Source organism: Panulirus ornatus, chromosome 58 (assembly GCF_036320965.1).
Source record: "Panulirus ornatus isolate Po-2019 chromosome 58, ASM3632096v1, whole genome shotgun sequence".
Taxonomy (NCBI): domain Eukaryota; kingdom Metazoa; phylum Arthropoda; class Malacostraca; order Decapoda; family Palinuridae; genus Panulirus; species Panulirus ornatus.
This window is the reverse complement of record NC_092281.1, coordinates 26,073,972-26,091,592: the sequence shown is the minus strand read 5'-3', so window position 1 is coordinate 26,091,592 and position 17,621 is coordinate 26,073,972. Positions and strand designations below refer to the sequence as shown.

The 17,621-nt window shown below is 48.5% G+C and overlaps 1 protein-coding gene across 3 annotated transcripts in view; it reads right to left on the bottom strand.

Moving 5' to 3' along the window:
* The window catches only part of LOC139766683 (glutaminase kidney isoform, mitochondrial-like), a 440,343-nt gene that overhangs the window by 350,607 nt on the left and 72,115 nt on the right, over positions 1–17,621 (bottom strand). For all 3 annotated transcript variants that reach the window (XM_071695597.1, XM_071695598.1, XM_071695599.1), the window contains exon 2: positions 7,074–7,132. In XM_071695597.1, coding sequence (XP_071551698.1) covers positions 7,074–7,132 — 59 coding nt within the window. The remainder of the gene's footprint in view (positions 1–7,073; positions 7,133–17,621) is intronic.

The following is a 17,621-nucleotide window of genomic DNA, read 5'->3' as shown; positions in this document are numbered from 1 at the left end:
TGGCGGAATGCGTGCATAGTGCCATTGTACAAAGGCAAAGGGGATAAGAGTGAGTGCTCAAATTACAGAGGTATAAGTTTGTTGAGTATTCCTGGTAAATTATATGGGAGGGTATTGATTGAGAGGGTGAAGGCATGTACAGAGCATCAGATTGGGGAAGAGCAGTGCGGTTTCAGAAGTGGTAGAGGATGTGTGGATCAGGTGTTTGCTTTGAAGAATGTATGTGAGAAATACTTAGAAAAGCAAATGGATTTGTATGTAGCATTTATGGATCTGGAGAAGGCATATGATAGAGTTGATAGAGATGCTCTGTGGAAGGTATTAAGAATATATGGTGTGGGAGGCAAGTTGTTAGAAGCAGTGAAAAGTTTTTATCGAGGATGTAAGGCATGTGTACGTGTAGGAAGAGAGGAAAGTGATTGGTTCTCAGTGAATGTAGGTTTGCGGCAGGGGTGTGTGATGTCTCCATGGTTGTTTAATTTGTTTATGGATGGGGTTGTTAGGGAGGTAAATGCAAGAGTCCTGGAAAGAGGGGCAAGTATGAAGTCTGTTGGGGATGAGAGAGCTTGGGAAGTGAGTCAGTTGTTGTTCGCTGATGATACAGCGCTGGTGGCTGATTCATGTGAGAAACTGCAGAAGCTGGTGACTGAGTTTGGTAAAGTGTGTGGAAGAAGAAAGTTAAGAGTAAATGTGAATAAGAGCAAGGTTATTAGGTACAGTAGGGTTGAGGGTCAAGTCAATTGGGAGGTGAGTTTGAATGGAGAAAAACTGGAGGAAGTGAAATGTTTTAGATATCTGGGAGTGGATCTGTCAGCGGATGGAACCATGGAAGCGGAAGTGGATCATAGGGTGGGGGAGGGGGCGAAAATTTTGGGAGCCTTGAAAAATGTGTGGAAGTCGAGAACATTATCTCGGAAAGCAAAAATGGGTATGTTTGAAGGAATAGTGGTTCCAACAATGCTGTATGGTTGCGAGGCGTGGGCTATGGATAGAGTTGTGCGCAGGAGGATGGATGTGCTGGAAATGAGATGTTTGAGGACAATGTGTGGTGTGAGGTGGTTTGATCGAGTAAGTAACGTAAGGGTAAGAGAGATGTGTGGAAATAAAAAGAGCGTGGTTGAGAGAGCAGAAGAGGGTGTTTTGAAATGGTTTGGGCACATGGAGAGAATGAGTGAGGAAAGATTGACCAAGAGGATATATGTGTCGGAGGTGGAGGGAACGAGGAGAAGAGGGAGACCAAATTGGAGGTGGAAAGATGGAGTGAAAAAGATTTTGTGTGATCGGGGCCTGAACATGCAGGAGGGTGAAAGGAGGGCAAGGAATAGAGTGAATTGGAGCGATGTGGTATACAGGGGTTGACGTGCTGTCAGTGGATTGAATCAAGGCATGTGAAGCGTCTGGGGTAAACCATGGAAAGCTGTGTAGGTATGTATATTTGCGTGTGTGGATGTGTGTATGTACATGTGTATGGGGGGGGGGGGTTGGGCCATTTCTTTCGTCTGTTTCCTTGCGCTACCTCGCAAACGCGGGAGACAGCGACAAAGTATAAAAAAAAAAAAAAAAAATATATATATATATACACGCATGTATACACATGTACACATGTATATATGTATATGTCTGTGTGTGTATATATATATATATTTATTTATTTTTTATATTTATTATACTTTGTCGCTGTCTCCCGCGTTTGCGAGGTAGCGCAAGGAAACAGACGCTAAAATGGGGATATATATTGTTACGGAACACGTGTGTCTGTGCTCACATGTTCGCGTATATAACGTGTCATTTGTCCTTGAGCACCCCGACCCTTCCCCGAGGAGGGGGGGGGGGGGGGGGGGGGGGGGGTAAGTTGTCATCAGCTGCGGAATATTTCGCCACCCGTACTGGACATGTCGCTGCAGGCTTACCAGAGGGAGGGTGATCTACGCAGTTTGTGTAACTGTTCCTCCAACCAATCAGAATGTAACTGAAGCTCATAGCCAATCAAAATGTAAGGTTGTATAGCTAGCAGGGATCGCTTATATACCCATGACACCCGCTGAGTCTGGCTCTCTTTCTAGCCCAGCGAGGTAAGTGGTCCACCCCTGCTGTAAGTCCTGCTGTGTTGTAAGCCTGTAAGCCCTGCTGTGCTATAAGCCCGTTATAATTATTAGTGTAATGTTATCGAAGAACTGCCTTAGAGGAAAGAGAACTCCTGGCCTGAAATCTTATCTGGAATGTTAAGTCATGTACAAATGTTATCTCATGTTCAGTGTTACCTCATGTTTAATGTTAACTCTTATGATCAGTGTTAACGTAATGTTTCATGCTTGATTTATGTGCCTATCTTTGTACACTTGAATTCGTAACAAAATATATATATATATATATATATATATATATATATATATATATATATATATATATATATATATATACGTTGAGATGTATAGGTATGTATATTTGCGTGTGTGGACGTGTATGTATATACATGTGTATGTGGGTGGGTTGGGCCATTCTTTCGTCTGTTTCCTTGCGCTACCTCGCTAACGCGGGAGACAGCGACAAAGCAAAATAAAATAAATAAAAATAAATAATATATATATATATATATATATATATTTTTTTTTTTTTTTATACTTTGTCGCTGTCTCCCGCGTTTGCGAGGTAGCGCAAGGAAACAGACGAAAGAATGGCCCAACCCACCCCCATACACATGTATATACATACGTCCACACACGCAAATATACATACCTACACAGCTTTCCATGGTTTACCCCAGACGCTTCACATGCCTTGATTCAATCCACTGACAGCACGTCAACCCCGGTATACCACATCGCTCCAATTCACTCTATTCCTTGCCCTCCTTTCACCCTCCTGCATGTTCAGGCCCCGATCACACAAAATCTTTTTCACTCCATCTTTCCACCTCCAATTTGGTCTCCCTCTTCTCCTCGTTCCCTCCACCTCCGACACATATATCCTCTTGGTCAATCTTTCCTCACTCATTCTCTCCATGTGCCCAAACCACTTCAAAACACCCTCTTCTGCTCTCTCAACCACGCTCTTTTTATTTCCACACATCTCTCTTACCCTTACGTTACTCACTCGATCAAACCACCTCACACCACACATTGTCCTCAAACATCTCATTTCCAGCACATCCATCCTCCTGCGCACAACTCTATCCATAGCCCACGCCTCGCAACCATACAACATTGTTGGAACCACTATTCCTTCAAACATACCCATTTTTGCTTTCCGAGATAATGTTCTCGACTTCCACACATTCTTCAAGGCCCCCAGAATTTTCGCCCCCTCCCCCACCCTATGATCCACTTCCGCTTCCATGGTTCCATCCGCTGCCAGATCCACTCCCAGATATCTAAAACACTTCACTTCCTCCAGTTTTTCTCCATTCAAACTCACCTCCCAATTGACTTGACCCTCAACCCTACTGTACCTAATAACCTTGCTCTTATTCACATTTACTCTTAACTTTCTTCTTCCACACACTTTACCAAACTCAGTCACCAGCTTCTGCAGTTTCTCACATGAATCAGCCACCAGCGCTGTATCATCAGCGAACAACAACTGACTCACTTCCCAAGCTCTCTCATCCCCAACAGACTTCATACTTATATATATATATATATATATATATATATATATATATATATATATATATATATATATATATATATATATACTATCCCTGGGGATAGGGGAGAAAGAATACTTCCCACGTATTCCCTGCGTGTCGTAGAAGGCGACTAAAAGGGGAGGGAGCGGGGGGCTGGAAATCCTCCCCTCTCACTTTTTTTTTAATTTTCCAAAAGAGGGAACAGAGAAGGGGCCCAGGTGAGGATATTCCCTCAAGAGCCCAGTCCTCTGTTCTCAACGCTACCTCGCTAATGCGGGAAATGGCGAATAGTATGAAAGAAAAAAAAAAGATATATATATATACATATATATATATATATATATATATATATATATATACCTGGCTGTTGGAGGTTTGTATATATATATATATATATATACCTGGCTGTTGGAGGTTTGTATGTTCTATGAAGGTGCGCGTTCATATGCACTTTGTTCGTATTCATATACCTCCGCGTTGTACAGTTAGGTTCGGTAAAATGCTATGTGCGCCTGTTGGGAAATGACCGGTGTAGACCCCGTTGCTTACCAACGTGAGACGAAGGGTATTCGAGTACAGACTATTCGAATAGTTATTTCCTATTAGCCAGGCCCACAGGCTAGTGGTTAGCATTCCCGCCTCTCGCACAGGGGTTCCGGGTTCGATCCTAGCTGTTGGAGGTTTGTATGTTCTATGAGAGTGCAGGTTTCTAGTGCACTATGTTCGTGTGTGTGTGTATATATATATATATATATATATGGCTTTTCTTAGTGCTGAACCTGCCCGGAGCTACCGCTAATTATCAAGTCTTCCCCGCATGGTAACACATTTGTTATGAGTTCATGTGTCCTCGTCCCAGGGGGTTGGCTCTCCCTCTCTCTCAAGGCCTCCGTCACCAACGCTGCCTCAGCTAGCGTCTCTCGCTCCTGCAGCCATGCGTGGTCGGTGAGTGGCGACTGCCTTGAGGAGGGAGGGGGTAAGGAGAGGGGCTCGTCTTGAAGGGAGATCCTGGGAAGGTTTAAGGACGCTGGTGTTAAGACTCGCCAGGAGAATTGAACACCAACAGAAATCTATCCCAGGGGTCTCGTTCCTTCGTGGATGCCCTCTTCATCCCTCTAGGGAGCCCACTCACCGGCCACGCTTGACCTACCGCTTCTTGACTGCGCACTCTGGGGGAGCAGTAGCCTCCATGTGTGCCGCTGTCAGTGGCCAGGTCATTGTGCATCCGGATCATGCTCATCCTGTGAGCGGCGGTGCAAAAGGATTACAAAGGCCACAAAGGGGTCTTTGTCATAACCCAGTGAGCAGATGATAAGCATTACATAAACTATTACAAAGTTAGTGTATTACATAAGCTCACAGTCTTTCATATACTATCTTATCAAGCTAATGCAAAGAAAATGGATACAATCTTTTGAATTTCAGGTATTCTGTTATACACAATGTGTTGTGCCATTTCTTACATGTTTTTTTTTTCCACAGTCTGAGACACAGTGTTCTAGTTTTACAATCCGTATCTTTACAACGCCTAGATATGCCAAAGCGCCAATGGTGCCTATAACCTAGTCTTAACACAACAGGGAAAAAATCCTGTAATCTACTGGTCGCGCTACTTTCTCTCCGCACACTACACACATTTCACAGCGACGAAAAATCGTCATACAAGCGCTTATTTGCACTATTTGCCTCAAAGAGTTCTGTTGGTTTCTTCCGAATCATTACAATTTCAAGACATAATCGACAGTCCAGTGTTAATTTCAAGAGTTTCCACCAAGCGCGCAAGTCTGGCTGAAAACATCATTGTGTTCCTGGGGGTTGCGAACCACTTAACAGTGCAGTGTGGGGCCAGGTGATGATGAGGAGGAGGAGCAACAACATGGTGAGGGAAGGGGAAGTGTTGTCCCTCACTGTTGGACACCATGATTCGTAAGTATATGATCCGTAAGTATATTTCCCTTCTTTGTCTTTTTTCTCTTTATACGTAACTCTCTCCTTCTCCCTCCTAATCATTCTTTAACTATCCCTCTCCCTTCTTTGTTCCTCCCTGCTACCTCTTTAATCTTTATTTCTCTTCTTTCCCATCTCCCTCTTTCCGCACCTGTCGACAATCCCTTCCCCTGCTCCCCCTCACGCCCTAATATTCCCCTTCACAAGCAGCGGGAACCAATCAATGAAGGTGTTCGAATAAGGTTCCTTTAGCCCGAGAGGAATCCGCCTCTCCCTCATCCTTAAAACACCTCGGGGAAATTCCTTACCCTTGAATCAATACAAATTCAACACCCTGCATACTGACTACCTATATATCTCTCTAGCCTGACCCTGTACCTTTAAGCAAAGACTCTCGTGGACAAGCTTTATCAGGCATCATCTTCTCAACTTCACGGTGTCATGGGTAAAGGCCATTTTGTGGTTCTGGTGATCAATCCAAAGGGATTGGAAGCGGATTGATAGCGGCTTTTCTTGGCTTTCGAGTTATTTCACAGGGTAAACTTGTTGCATGCCCGGACATGTCTTGGGAACGGGGGAGGGTAGACGTCATCTACCCGCTACAGCCCGGGCTGGGAGCAAGCTGGCTGCTGGGTTGGGCCACTGGACGACCAAGCTGTTGGATGCCGCGACCCGCAGGCCTACGTAGCCTTCCTAAACACACTGTATAAACACCAGTTCAGGGCGCTCCTACGAGTGAATGTAGCTAGACGCACCATTAAGCCTAAGATTGGAGATGGACTGATGAAAGTCACGTATACAGCAGATGGAGGAACTGGGGTTTATAGTCTTTAACATTGCGACTGTTAACTGACACCCAGGCCACAAGAGGGCGCCTGGCCAACACGGTACCAGTAGCTCCTCCTCCGAATCTGAAAGGGGGTACTTGCCTCACTCCTCTAACCACCCCACCCCCCCAACACTTCCTTATATTCTTCACAATCATTTCCCACACTTGGAGAGCCTGGTAACACCCTGTTACATCACCTGGAAATAATTGTCTGTTCTTGCCTCCCAGCAGACCTAAAACCTCCATCACTTCACAACAAACTCGGTCGTGTGTATATATATATATATATATATATATATATATATATATATATATATATATATATATATATATATATATATATATAATCTGAAACAAATTGTTTTATGAGCAGCATAAACTTGACGTGTCACAGACAGATACTATAAAGGCATCACAAACACAAATCATTGATATATACAAGTGAAAGAAAACGGAACATTGAGGGAACATGGGGATTAAAAAGGAAGAAAAATTAGAGAATGGAAGCCAAAAAACGTCATGAAACGGTTTGAACATAGAAAAAAATACTGAAATACTAGACATTCAAGTTAATGCATTTATAAGTTTGAGAGAGAGAGAGAGAGAGAGAGAGAGAGAGAGAGAGAGAGAGAGAGAGAGAGAGAGAGAGAGAGAGTACAAGGTACTCACGAATCATCCTCGCAGTCGACGGAGATGCAGATGCTGTCCCTCCACGATGACTCGGGTTCCTGGAAGAGTAAAAATCGTTAACATTAGACCAGGGGAAGCAACCTTACCGCCACACGCTAGCACTACAGCCCTCTGGATTAAGACCTATGGCCCTCTGGACCACCGACCCTACGGCCCTCTGGACGACGACCTATGGCCCTCTGGACCACGACCCAGGGCCACACACACACACACACACACATACATCCTACCCATCACACACAGAGCACGATCGTGGGAGGTGAGGGTGTGTGAGCCATCAAAACAAGACCCCTCACTGTAGGTTCCTGATCCTCGCTCTACCTCGAGAGCTCCTCACCCAGGAGGTTCTCGGCCAGGTGTTGTGGCCGGCGAGTGATCTCCTGAACCTGAAATCTACTAAGCTCTATGGTATGTGAGCAGCGAGACTAGGATCCTGGCTTGATGCACCGCCATATGAAATGCCAGACACGGAACGGATCAGATATAGAGCAGACTGGTACTTCGCTAAACATGCTGGCTTGACAGACAACGGGAGACGAGGACTTGCAAACTAGAATGATAAGATATCATAAGATAAACCGAGCCTACCATGATGGTCTGTGACGTTCGACAGAAAATAGGGACGTATGTCGGCCTATTAGGGCCTATGTAGGCCTAACGGTAATCAAAAGACGGTGGGGTCTGACCAGATGTAATCTATTCTATATAAAGGCCCTCCGATTTGTCCGCTCACTCCCGCTCTGTAGACACGACGAGGAAGTTCCCAGACGTACGATGACAAACCGCTACACACAGTTGCCGACCGTTCATCCATTTCTTCGGCAGGATAGAAACTGTCGGCTTCGGGGGGTGATATATATTCGGCTATGCAGGCAATATGGCAAAATGGAGAGGGGAAAAAGGAGGGGTGAATGGTTATACCACTGAAGAATGCCATCCACCGTTCACGACATGGCGGCCAGAGAGGGAAGATGTGGTGGTGGTTAGGGAAGGTGTGTGTGATGGTGAGGGAGGGAGGGCATGGCCAGGGAGAAAGGGCGTGTTGGTGATAAGGGATCGTGTTGTAATTTTGGGAAGGAGGGAGCGGTGGTGGGGAGGGAGGGTGTCGTGACCAGGGTGGGCAGGCGTGGTGATGATGGTGGTGGCTCGGTAGAGCAGTCAGGCGAGAGCCCAGAGGGCCGACATCTGCTCCTCGAAGTAAGCAAATGACGGGGGGAGCTGGCCCGATGAAATCATCCACAGTTCATCAATTATGAACCGCTAGTACATCAATAATGAACCGCTAGTAATCAATAATGAACCGTTAGTACATCAATAAGCACCCTGACAAATATAATGATCGACAGTACACAAAAACCTGACCCGATATAGTAGCCAGTAGTACATCAACAGGGAGGCCCATCTGACGCAAATGACATGTTTGTCAGAGATTTAACGAGAAGTAATGAATAAGAAGCTGTCACACTCGACATACATGCAGTAGCGACCATCACACCGGCTGATGCTAAGTATGCGATGCAGTGACGGGCGAACACATCTGGATGCAGAGAGTGAGAGGAGTCCCCATGGGGTAAACTAGTTTAGCCTAGTTAGGAGTGTAGTGTGGCGTGGTGGGCGAAGTAAACTAGTTTACTGCGGAGGAGAGTCTAAGGCGTGGCGGAGGTAAGAACATCGTGCAAGTCTCATAATTCAGGAACACAGGGAGCTCCAGCCTCACCAGTCACCCTGGGGACTGGGGAGTCCAGCCTCACCAGTCACCCTGGGGACTGGGGAGCTCCAGCCTCACCAGTCAGCTGGGGACTGAGGGAGGTCCAGCCTCAACAGTCAGCCTGGGGACTGGGGAGTCCACCTGACCCTCCCACCCTCTACTGTCTCACCTGACCCTCCCACCCTCTACTGTCTCACCTGACCCTCCCACCCTCTACTGTCTCACCTGACCCTCCCACCCTCTACTGTCTCACCCTGACCCTCCCACCCTCTACTGTCTCACCCTGACCCTCCCACCCTCTACTGTCTCACCTGACCCTCCCACCCTCTACTGTCTCACCTGACCCTCCCACCCTCTACTGTCTCACCTGACCCTCCCACCCTCTACTGTCTCACCTGACCCTCCCACCCTCTACTGTCTCACCTGACCCTCCCACCCTCTACTGTCTCACCCTGACCCTCCCACCCTCTACTGTCTCACCTGACCCTCCCACCCTCTACTGTCTCACCCTGACCCTCCCACCCTCTACTGTCTCACCCTGACCCTCCCACCCTCTACTGTCTCACCCTGACCCTCCCACCCTCTACTGTCTCACCTGACCCTCCCACCCTCTACTGTCTCACCTGACCCTCCCACCCTCTACTGTCTCACCTGACCCTCCCACCCTCTACTGTCTCACCTGACCCTCCCACCCTCTACTGTCTCACCTGACCCTCCCACCCTCTACTGTCTCACCTGACCCTCCCACCCTCTACTGTCTCACCTGACCCTCCCACCCTCTACTGTCTCACCTGACCCTCCCACCCTCTACTGTCTCACCTGACCCTCCCACCCTCTACTGTCTCACCCTGACCCTCCCACCCTCTACTGTCTCACCTGACCCTCCCACCCTCTACTGTCTCACCTGACCCTCCCACCCTCTACTGTCTCACCCTGACCCTCCCACCCTCTACTGTCTCACCCTGACCCTCCCACCCTCTACTGTCTCACCCTGACCCTCCCACCCTCTACTGTCTCACCCTGACCCTCCCACCCTCTACTGTCTCACCCTGACCCTCCCACCCTCTACTGTCTCACCCTGACCCTCCCACCCTCTACTGTCTCACCCTGACCCTCCCACCCTCTACTGTCTCACCCTGACCCTCCCACCCTCTACTGTCTCACCCTGACCCTCCCACCCTCTACTGTCTCACCCTGACCCTCCCACCCTCTACTGTCTCACCTGACCCTCCCACCCTCTACTGTCTCACCTGACCCTCCCACCCTCTACTGTCTCACCTGACCCTCCCACCCTCTACTGTCTCACCTGACCCTCCCACCCTCTACTGTCTCACCTGACCCTCCCACCCTCTACTGTCTCACCCTGACCCTCCCACCCTCTACTGTCTCACCCTGACCCTCCCACCCTCTACTGTCTCACCTGACCCTCCCACCCTCTACTGTCTCACCCTGACCCTCCCACCCTCTACTGTCTCACCTGACCCTCCCACCCTCTACTGTCTCACCTGACCCTCCCACCCTCTACTGTCTCACCTGACCCTCCCACCCTCTACTGTCTCACCCTGACCCTCCCACCCTCTACTGTCTCACCCTGACCCTCCCACCCTCTACTGTCTCACCTGACCCTCCCACCCTCTACTGTCTCACCTGACCCTCCCACCCTCTACTGTCTCACCTGACCCTCCCACCCTCTACTGTCTCACCCTGACCCTCCCACCCTCTACTGTCTCACCTGACCCTCCCACCCTCTACTGTCTCACCCTGACCCTCCCACCCTCTACTGTCTCACCTGACCCTCCCACCCTCTACTGTCTCACCTGACCCTCCCACCCTCTACTGTCTCACCTGACCCTCCCACCCTCTACTGTCTCACCTGACCCTCCCACCCTCTACTGTCTCACCTGACCCTCCCACCCTCTACTGTCTCACCTGACCCTCCCACCCTCTACTGTCTCACCTGACCCTCCCACCCTCTACTGTCTCACCTGACCCTCCCACCCTCTACTGTCTCACCTGACCCTCCCACCCTCTACTGTCTCACCTGACCCTCCCACCCTCTACTGTCTCACCCTGACCCTCCCACCCTCTACTGTCTCACCTGACCCTCCCACCCTCTACTGTCTCACCTGACCCTCCCACCCTCTACTGTCTCACCTGACCCTCCCACCCTCTACTGTCTCACCTGACCCTCCCACCCTCTACTGTCTCACCTGACCCTCCCACCCTCTACTGTCTCACCTGACCCTCCCACCCTCTACTGTCTCACCTGACCCTCCCACCCTCTACTGTCTCACCTGACCCTCCCACCCTCTACTGTCTCACCCTGACCCTCCCACCCTCTACTGTCTCACCTGACCCTCCCACCCTCTACTGTCTCACCTGACCCTCCCACCCTCTACTGTCTCACCTGACCCTCCCACCCTCTACTGTCTCACCTGACCCTCCCACCCTCTACTGTCTCACCTGACCCTCCCACCCTCTACTGTCTCACCTGACCCTCCCACCCTCTACTGTCTCACCCTGACCCTCCCACCCTCTACTGTCTCACCTGACCCTCCCACCCTCTACTGTCTCACCTGACCCTCCCACCCTCTACTGTCTCACCTGACCCTCCCACCCTCTACTGTCTCACCTGACCCTCCCACCCTCTACTGTCTCACCTGACCCTCCCACCCTCTACTGTCTCACCCTGACCCTCCCACCCTCTACTGTCTCACCCTGACCCTCCCACCCTCTACTGTCTCACCTGACCCTCCCACCCTCTACTGTCTCACCTGACCCTCCCACCCTCTACTGTCTCACCCTGACCCTCCCACCCTCTACTGTCTCACCTGACCCTCCCACCCTCTACTGTCTCACCTGACCCTCCCACCCTCTACTGTCTCACCCTGACCCTCCCACCCTCTACTGTCTCACCTGACCCTCCCACCCTCTACTGTCTCACCCTGACCCTCCCACCCTCTACTGTCTCACCCTGACCCTCCCACCCTCTACTGTCTCACCTGACCCTCCCACCCTCTACTGTCTCACCTGACCCTCCCACCCTCTACTGTCTCACCTGACCCTCCCACCCTCTACTGTCTCACCTGACCCTCCCACCCTCTACTGTCTCACCTGACCCTCCCACCCTCTACTGTCTCACCCTGACCCTCCCACCCTCTACTGTCTCACCTGACCCTCCCACCCTCTACTGTCTCACCTGACCCTCCCACCCTCTACTGTCTCACCTGACCCTCCCACCCTCTACTGTCTCACCTGACCCTCCCACCCTCTACTGTCTCACCCTGACCCTCCCACCCTCTACTGTCTCACCTGACCCTCCCACCCTCTACTGTCTCACCTGACCCTCCCACCCTCTACTGTCTCACCTGACCCTCCCACCCTCTACTGTCTCACCTGACCCTCCCACCCTCTACTGTCTCACCCTGACCCTCCCACCCTCTACTGTCTCACCCTGACCCTCCCACCCTCTACTGTCTCACCCTGACCCTCCCACCCTCTACTGTCTCACCCTGACCCTCCCACCCTCTACTGTCTCACCCTGACCCTCCCACCCTCTACTGTCTCACCCTGACCCCCCCACCCTCTACTGTCTTACCTTGACCCACTGTCCTCCTGGCTGCTCAATCCACCAAGTTTCCAACCCCCCGTCTCACAATGCCCCAGCCTCCTCCAAACTTCCAACTCCGGCTTATCCTATAGTGCCTCACTATGTCCTGGTCTCCTCAGTCTACTGAGCTTCCAATACCCCGCCTCACACCTCTAATGCCTCAGTAGGACCCAGACGTCTCTCCAGGATATTCAGTCCAACGGCGCTCCTCATCTCGTCTCATCCTCAATACTGTCTCGCTGTAACCCACCCTCTGCCAAACTGTCCACGCCGCCAAGCATCTCGGCGTCCCTCAATGAACTTACGCTGGGGGGGACACACACACACACACACACACACACAAGCCAGCAATATCATCAAATCCTCCAGCCATCGTCTATCCATTCTCTAACGACTCAATATTAGGATTCCCCAGCACTTTCAAGTCAAGTACATCCCCATGACTTTTGATATTCCCACATTCACAAATGCCCCTTCTCCGGTAACCTGGTGCCCCCTGTGTACCCACTACACACAGGGGCACATAGAAAATGCGTAGAAAAAGGCGTGTCAGATAATCATCAGTCCTTCTTACACCATCCATCAAAAAGGCGGTGGACACACTGGTCCTCCCACCTTTTTATAACCATCACCCGAACCACACCCGACAGTGCGGGACGAAGCGACTACTACAACCACACTTTCCCCGCCACTGTCACCTGCCACCCAAGGTTACAACAGTTCACCACGGCAACTGCACCGATGCCGTCTGAACCTTCTCCTACACACACACTGTCAACCTTAGTCTCCGTCTGCACAAGATTCAACATCCTTTCCCCTTGATACAGCCCTACTGTTTTTGAGGGTGCATTTCCCAGGCGTTTTCAGCCTTTTTGCTTCCATTTCAGTTACTAAACCATTATGTCGTAGTCGTAAAAGTAGTAGTAGTAGTAGTAGTAGTAATAGTAGTAGTAGTCATAAAAGTAGTAGTACCTATACACGTAACAGTAGTATATCTATTAGTGTAGTACAAGTACAGCCGTACCTAAGGATGCAGACACACACACACACAAACACAGCCAGATCAATCGACAGGCTCCACATAACCCCACCTTCCCCTGCAGGAGCACCGACCCTGACCCTGATCACAGCACCGCCCCCACACAGACGGTGGCCCCCTCCTCATAAAACCTCTCTCCTGTTTCCTCTCCAGTGGCCTGCATGGGGGGTCCGTGGAGCGGGCCAGATCTGGCCCATATTACCCTTGCTCGTCTCACAAGACTCATAACCGTGTGTGTGTGTGTGTGTGTGTGTGAGAGAGAGAGAGAGAGAGAGAGAGAGAGAGAGAGAGAGAGAGAGAGGGCGGTATTGTACCATAGTTCCTTCAGTAGCTGTTACGTCCATATAAGCCATCACAACCTTCCCCAGGTACATTACTGGTGTAACATCATGAGTTACAGTTCAACATTACTGAAGGCTACAATCACGGACAATCTTCCGGCCACGTACAAGGTTCTAAGGACACACCTCCTACCCGAAGCCAGGCCTTAAATAAATCAAAGATTAAAGAAAAAGAAAATAGGAATGGAAAATTCTCCCGAGTTGAATCATTCATTAGCATTTATCACTTTTTACTTCAGTACACACAGAGGTCTCCCATAACTCTCTAGTGGTTACTGCAGTAGGATGACCCACTTCCTGATGACCTAGTCTACCACACCAGCAGCTTACCCGTGGCTTCCACACCACACAAGTTTTCTGGAAAGAATTTTCTTAAAAGCATACATAAGATTTAATACACACACACACACACACACAGTCATACATAAACATACATACATATATATATATATATATATATATATATATATATATATATATATATATATATATATATATATATATATATATATGTGTGGATCAGGTGTTTGCTTTGAAGAATGTATGTGAGAAATACTTAGAAAAGCAAATGGATTTGTATGTAGCATTTATGGATCTGGAGAAGGCATATGATAGAGTTGATAGAGATGCTCTGTGGAAGGTATTAAGAATATATGGTGTGGGAGGAAAGTTGTTAGAAGCAGTGAAAAGTTTTTATCGAGGATGTAAGGCATGTGTACGTGTAGGAAGAGAGGAAAGTGACTGGTTCTCAGTGAATGTAGGTTTGCGGCAGGGGTGTGTGATGTCTCCATGGTTGTTTAATTTGTTTATGGATGGGGTTGTTAGGGAGGTAAATGCAAGAGTCCTGGAAAGAGGGGCAAGTATGAAGTCTGTTGGGGATGAGAGAGCTTGGGAAGTGAGTCAGTTGTTGTTCGCTGATGATACAGCGCTGGTGGCTGATTCATGTGAGAAACTGCAGAAGCTGGTGACTGAGTTTGGTAAAGTGTGTGGAAGAAGAAAGTTAAGAGTAAATGTGAATAAGAGCAAGGTTATTAGGTACAGTAGGGTTGAGGGTCAAGTCAATTGGGAGGTGAGTTTGAATGGAGAAAAACTGGAGGAAGTGAAGTGTTTTAGATATCTGGGAGTGGATCTGTCAGCGGATGGAACCATGGAAGCGGAAGTGGATCATAGGGTGGGGGAGGGGGCGAAAATTTTGGGAGCCTTGAAAAATGTGTGGAAGTCGAGAACATTATCTCGGAAAGCAAAAATGGGTATGTTTGAAGGAATAGTGGTTCCAACAATGTTGTATGGTTGCGAGGCGTGGGCTATGGATAGAGTTGTGCGCAGGAGGATGGATGTGCTGGAAATGAGATGTTTGAGGACAATGTGTGGTGTGAGGTGGTTTGATCGAGTAAGTAACGTAAGGGTAAGAGAGATGTGTGGAAATAAAAAGAGCGTGGTTGAGAGAGCAGAAGAGGGTGTTTTGAAATGGTTTGGGCACATGGAGAGAATGAGTGAGGAAAGATTGACCAAGAGGATATATGTGTCGGAGGTGGAGGGAACGAGGAGAAGAGGGAGACCAAATTGGAGGTGGAAAGATGGAGTGAAAAAGATTTTGTGTGATCGGGGCCTGAACATGCAGGAGGGTGTAAGGAGGGCAAGGAATAGAGTGAATTGGAGCGATGTGGTATACAGGGGTTGACGTGCTGTCAGTGGAGTGAATCAAGGCATGTGAGGCGTCTGGGGTGGACCATGGAAAGCTGTGTAGGTATGTATATTTGCGTGTGTGGACATGTGTATGTACATGTGTATGGGGGGGGGGGGGTTGGGCCATTTCTTTCGTCTGTTTCCTTGCGCTACCTCGCAAACGCGGGAGACAGCGACAAAGTATAAAAAAAAAAAAAAAAAAATATATATATATATATATATATATATATATATATATATATATATATATATATATATATATATATATATATTGGAAAGGATCACAATTTTGCGCGTGATCACTTTTCCAAAAGAAGGAACAGAGAAGGAGGCCAGGTGAGGATATTCCCTCAAAGGCCCAGTCCTCAGTTCCTAACGCTACCTCGCTAACGCGGGAAATGGCGAATGGTATGAAACAAAAATGTGTGTGTGTGTGTGTGTGTGTGTGTGTGTGTGTGTGTGTGTGTGGTGCAAAAGATGTTCCTATTCTTATGAAGTATTACTGAACATGGAATTAAGTTAATATTATTACGACACAATCACGTTAATTCTTTGGTGTTTCGTGATTACTCTCTTTTACCTGAAGGTCTGGTGTGGCCGGTGACAGGTTAATCTTAGACGAATCCTCCGACCTTGCCACTCAGAAGCAACCCTGCACCTTCGTCTGGTTTCCACCACGAAGGTCGACATCACCCACCACCTTCAGGAAGTCAAACGGCCACTTTGGCCTTTGGACACACAAGCTCGCTAACTAACGCCCTCATGTCTCCTGCCATGACGATGACTGAAAGCAACCCCTCATGGCTTCTTGCAACCGTCTGAACCAGTCCTTGTTGATCCCTGAAGCCGCCAGCACCTCCTCCCCTACCACAGCGCCACGTACACCTTCAGTAGCACTAAGCCCCCTTGGCCTCACTCTCCTCCGTACGTCGTCACACGGCACAGCAGTGTTGATGCTCGCTCGTGTTGTCGTATCCGTCTCTCAGTTCCATCCACCAGACGTAATTCAATCATACGATTCCCCCCCAATGGCCATCGCTAGGGGGTGTAAACACCTCTCGTCAATATGGGGAAGCCTCGAGGGCGTCCGGGTAATAAAGGCGTACCTACGGAGCCCAAGGTATCATAAACTCTGTTCAAACAACTTGGTTAAGAAGAACAACAACAAACATCTCAAAGCAACAAGAACTTTTCCCTCTCAGTTTACTTTTCAGATTAGGTTCCGGCGTCCAACCAGACGCGACGTCTCTTTTCCGACTCTCTTGTGTCTCCACACACACACACACACACAATGTGGGGGTCAGACTTCCAGACACCAGGTGCTTCCCACTGATCAATGTGGACACACACACACACACACACACACGTACACACAAAGAGATGAAGTCATAATATATATATATATATATATATATATATATATATATATATATATATATATATATATATATATATATATTATCCCTGGGGACAGGGGAGAAAGAATACTTCCCACGTATTCCCTGCGTGTCGTAGAAGGCGAGTAAAAGGGAAGGGAGCGCGGGGCTGGAAATCCTCCCCTCTCATTTTCAGTCTTCCTAAAGAAGGAACAGAGGAGGGGGCCAAGTGAGGATATTCCCTCAAAGGCTCAGTCCTCTGTTCTTAACGCTACCTCGCTAACCCGGGAAATGGCGAATAGTTTAAAAGAAAAAAGATATATATATATATATATATATATATATATATATATATATATATATATATATATATATATATATATATATATATAAACCACGGAGGTTAAAAATGGCAGGTTTTCGTCGGGCCAAATGTTGAAAACCCCCCTGCAGTGTGCTGACTCACACACACACTCAACACTCTGTGCCAGAGGAGTGCGTGGTGAGAATGAGACAATGAATGAGCCAGAGAGGGTGGATCATGTGAGTAAGTGAAGAACACAGTGGGTAAAATGAATATCATGAAGGGCTAACTGTCTCTGGCCACGAAATGTACAAATGTACTTCATTCGTATGGACAGTACAACCCTCATCCAGTTATACATGTGACGGTGTGTATAATCTAAATTATACACCATATACAGTAGAACAAAAATGGCTACACGCACATTAATATTAACCCTGACTCGTCTCTGACTTCTCTCTCT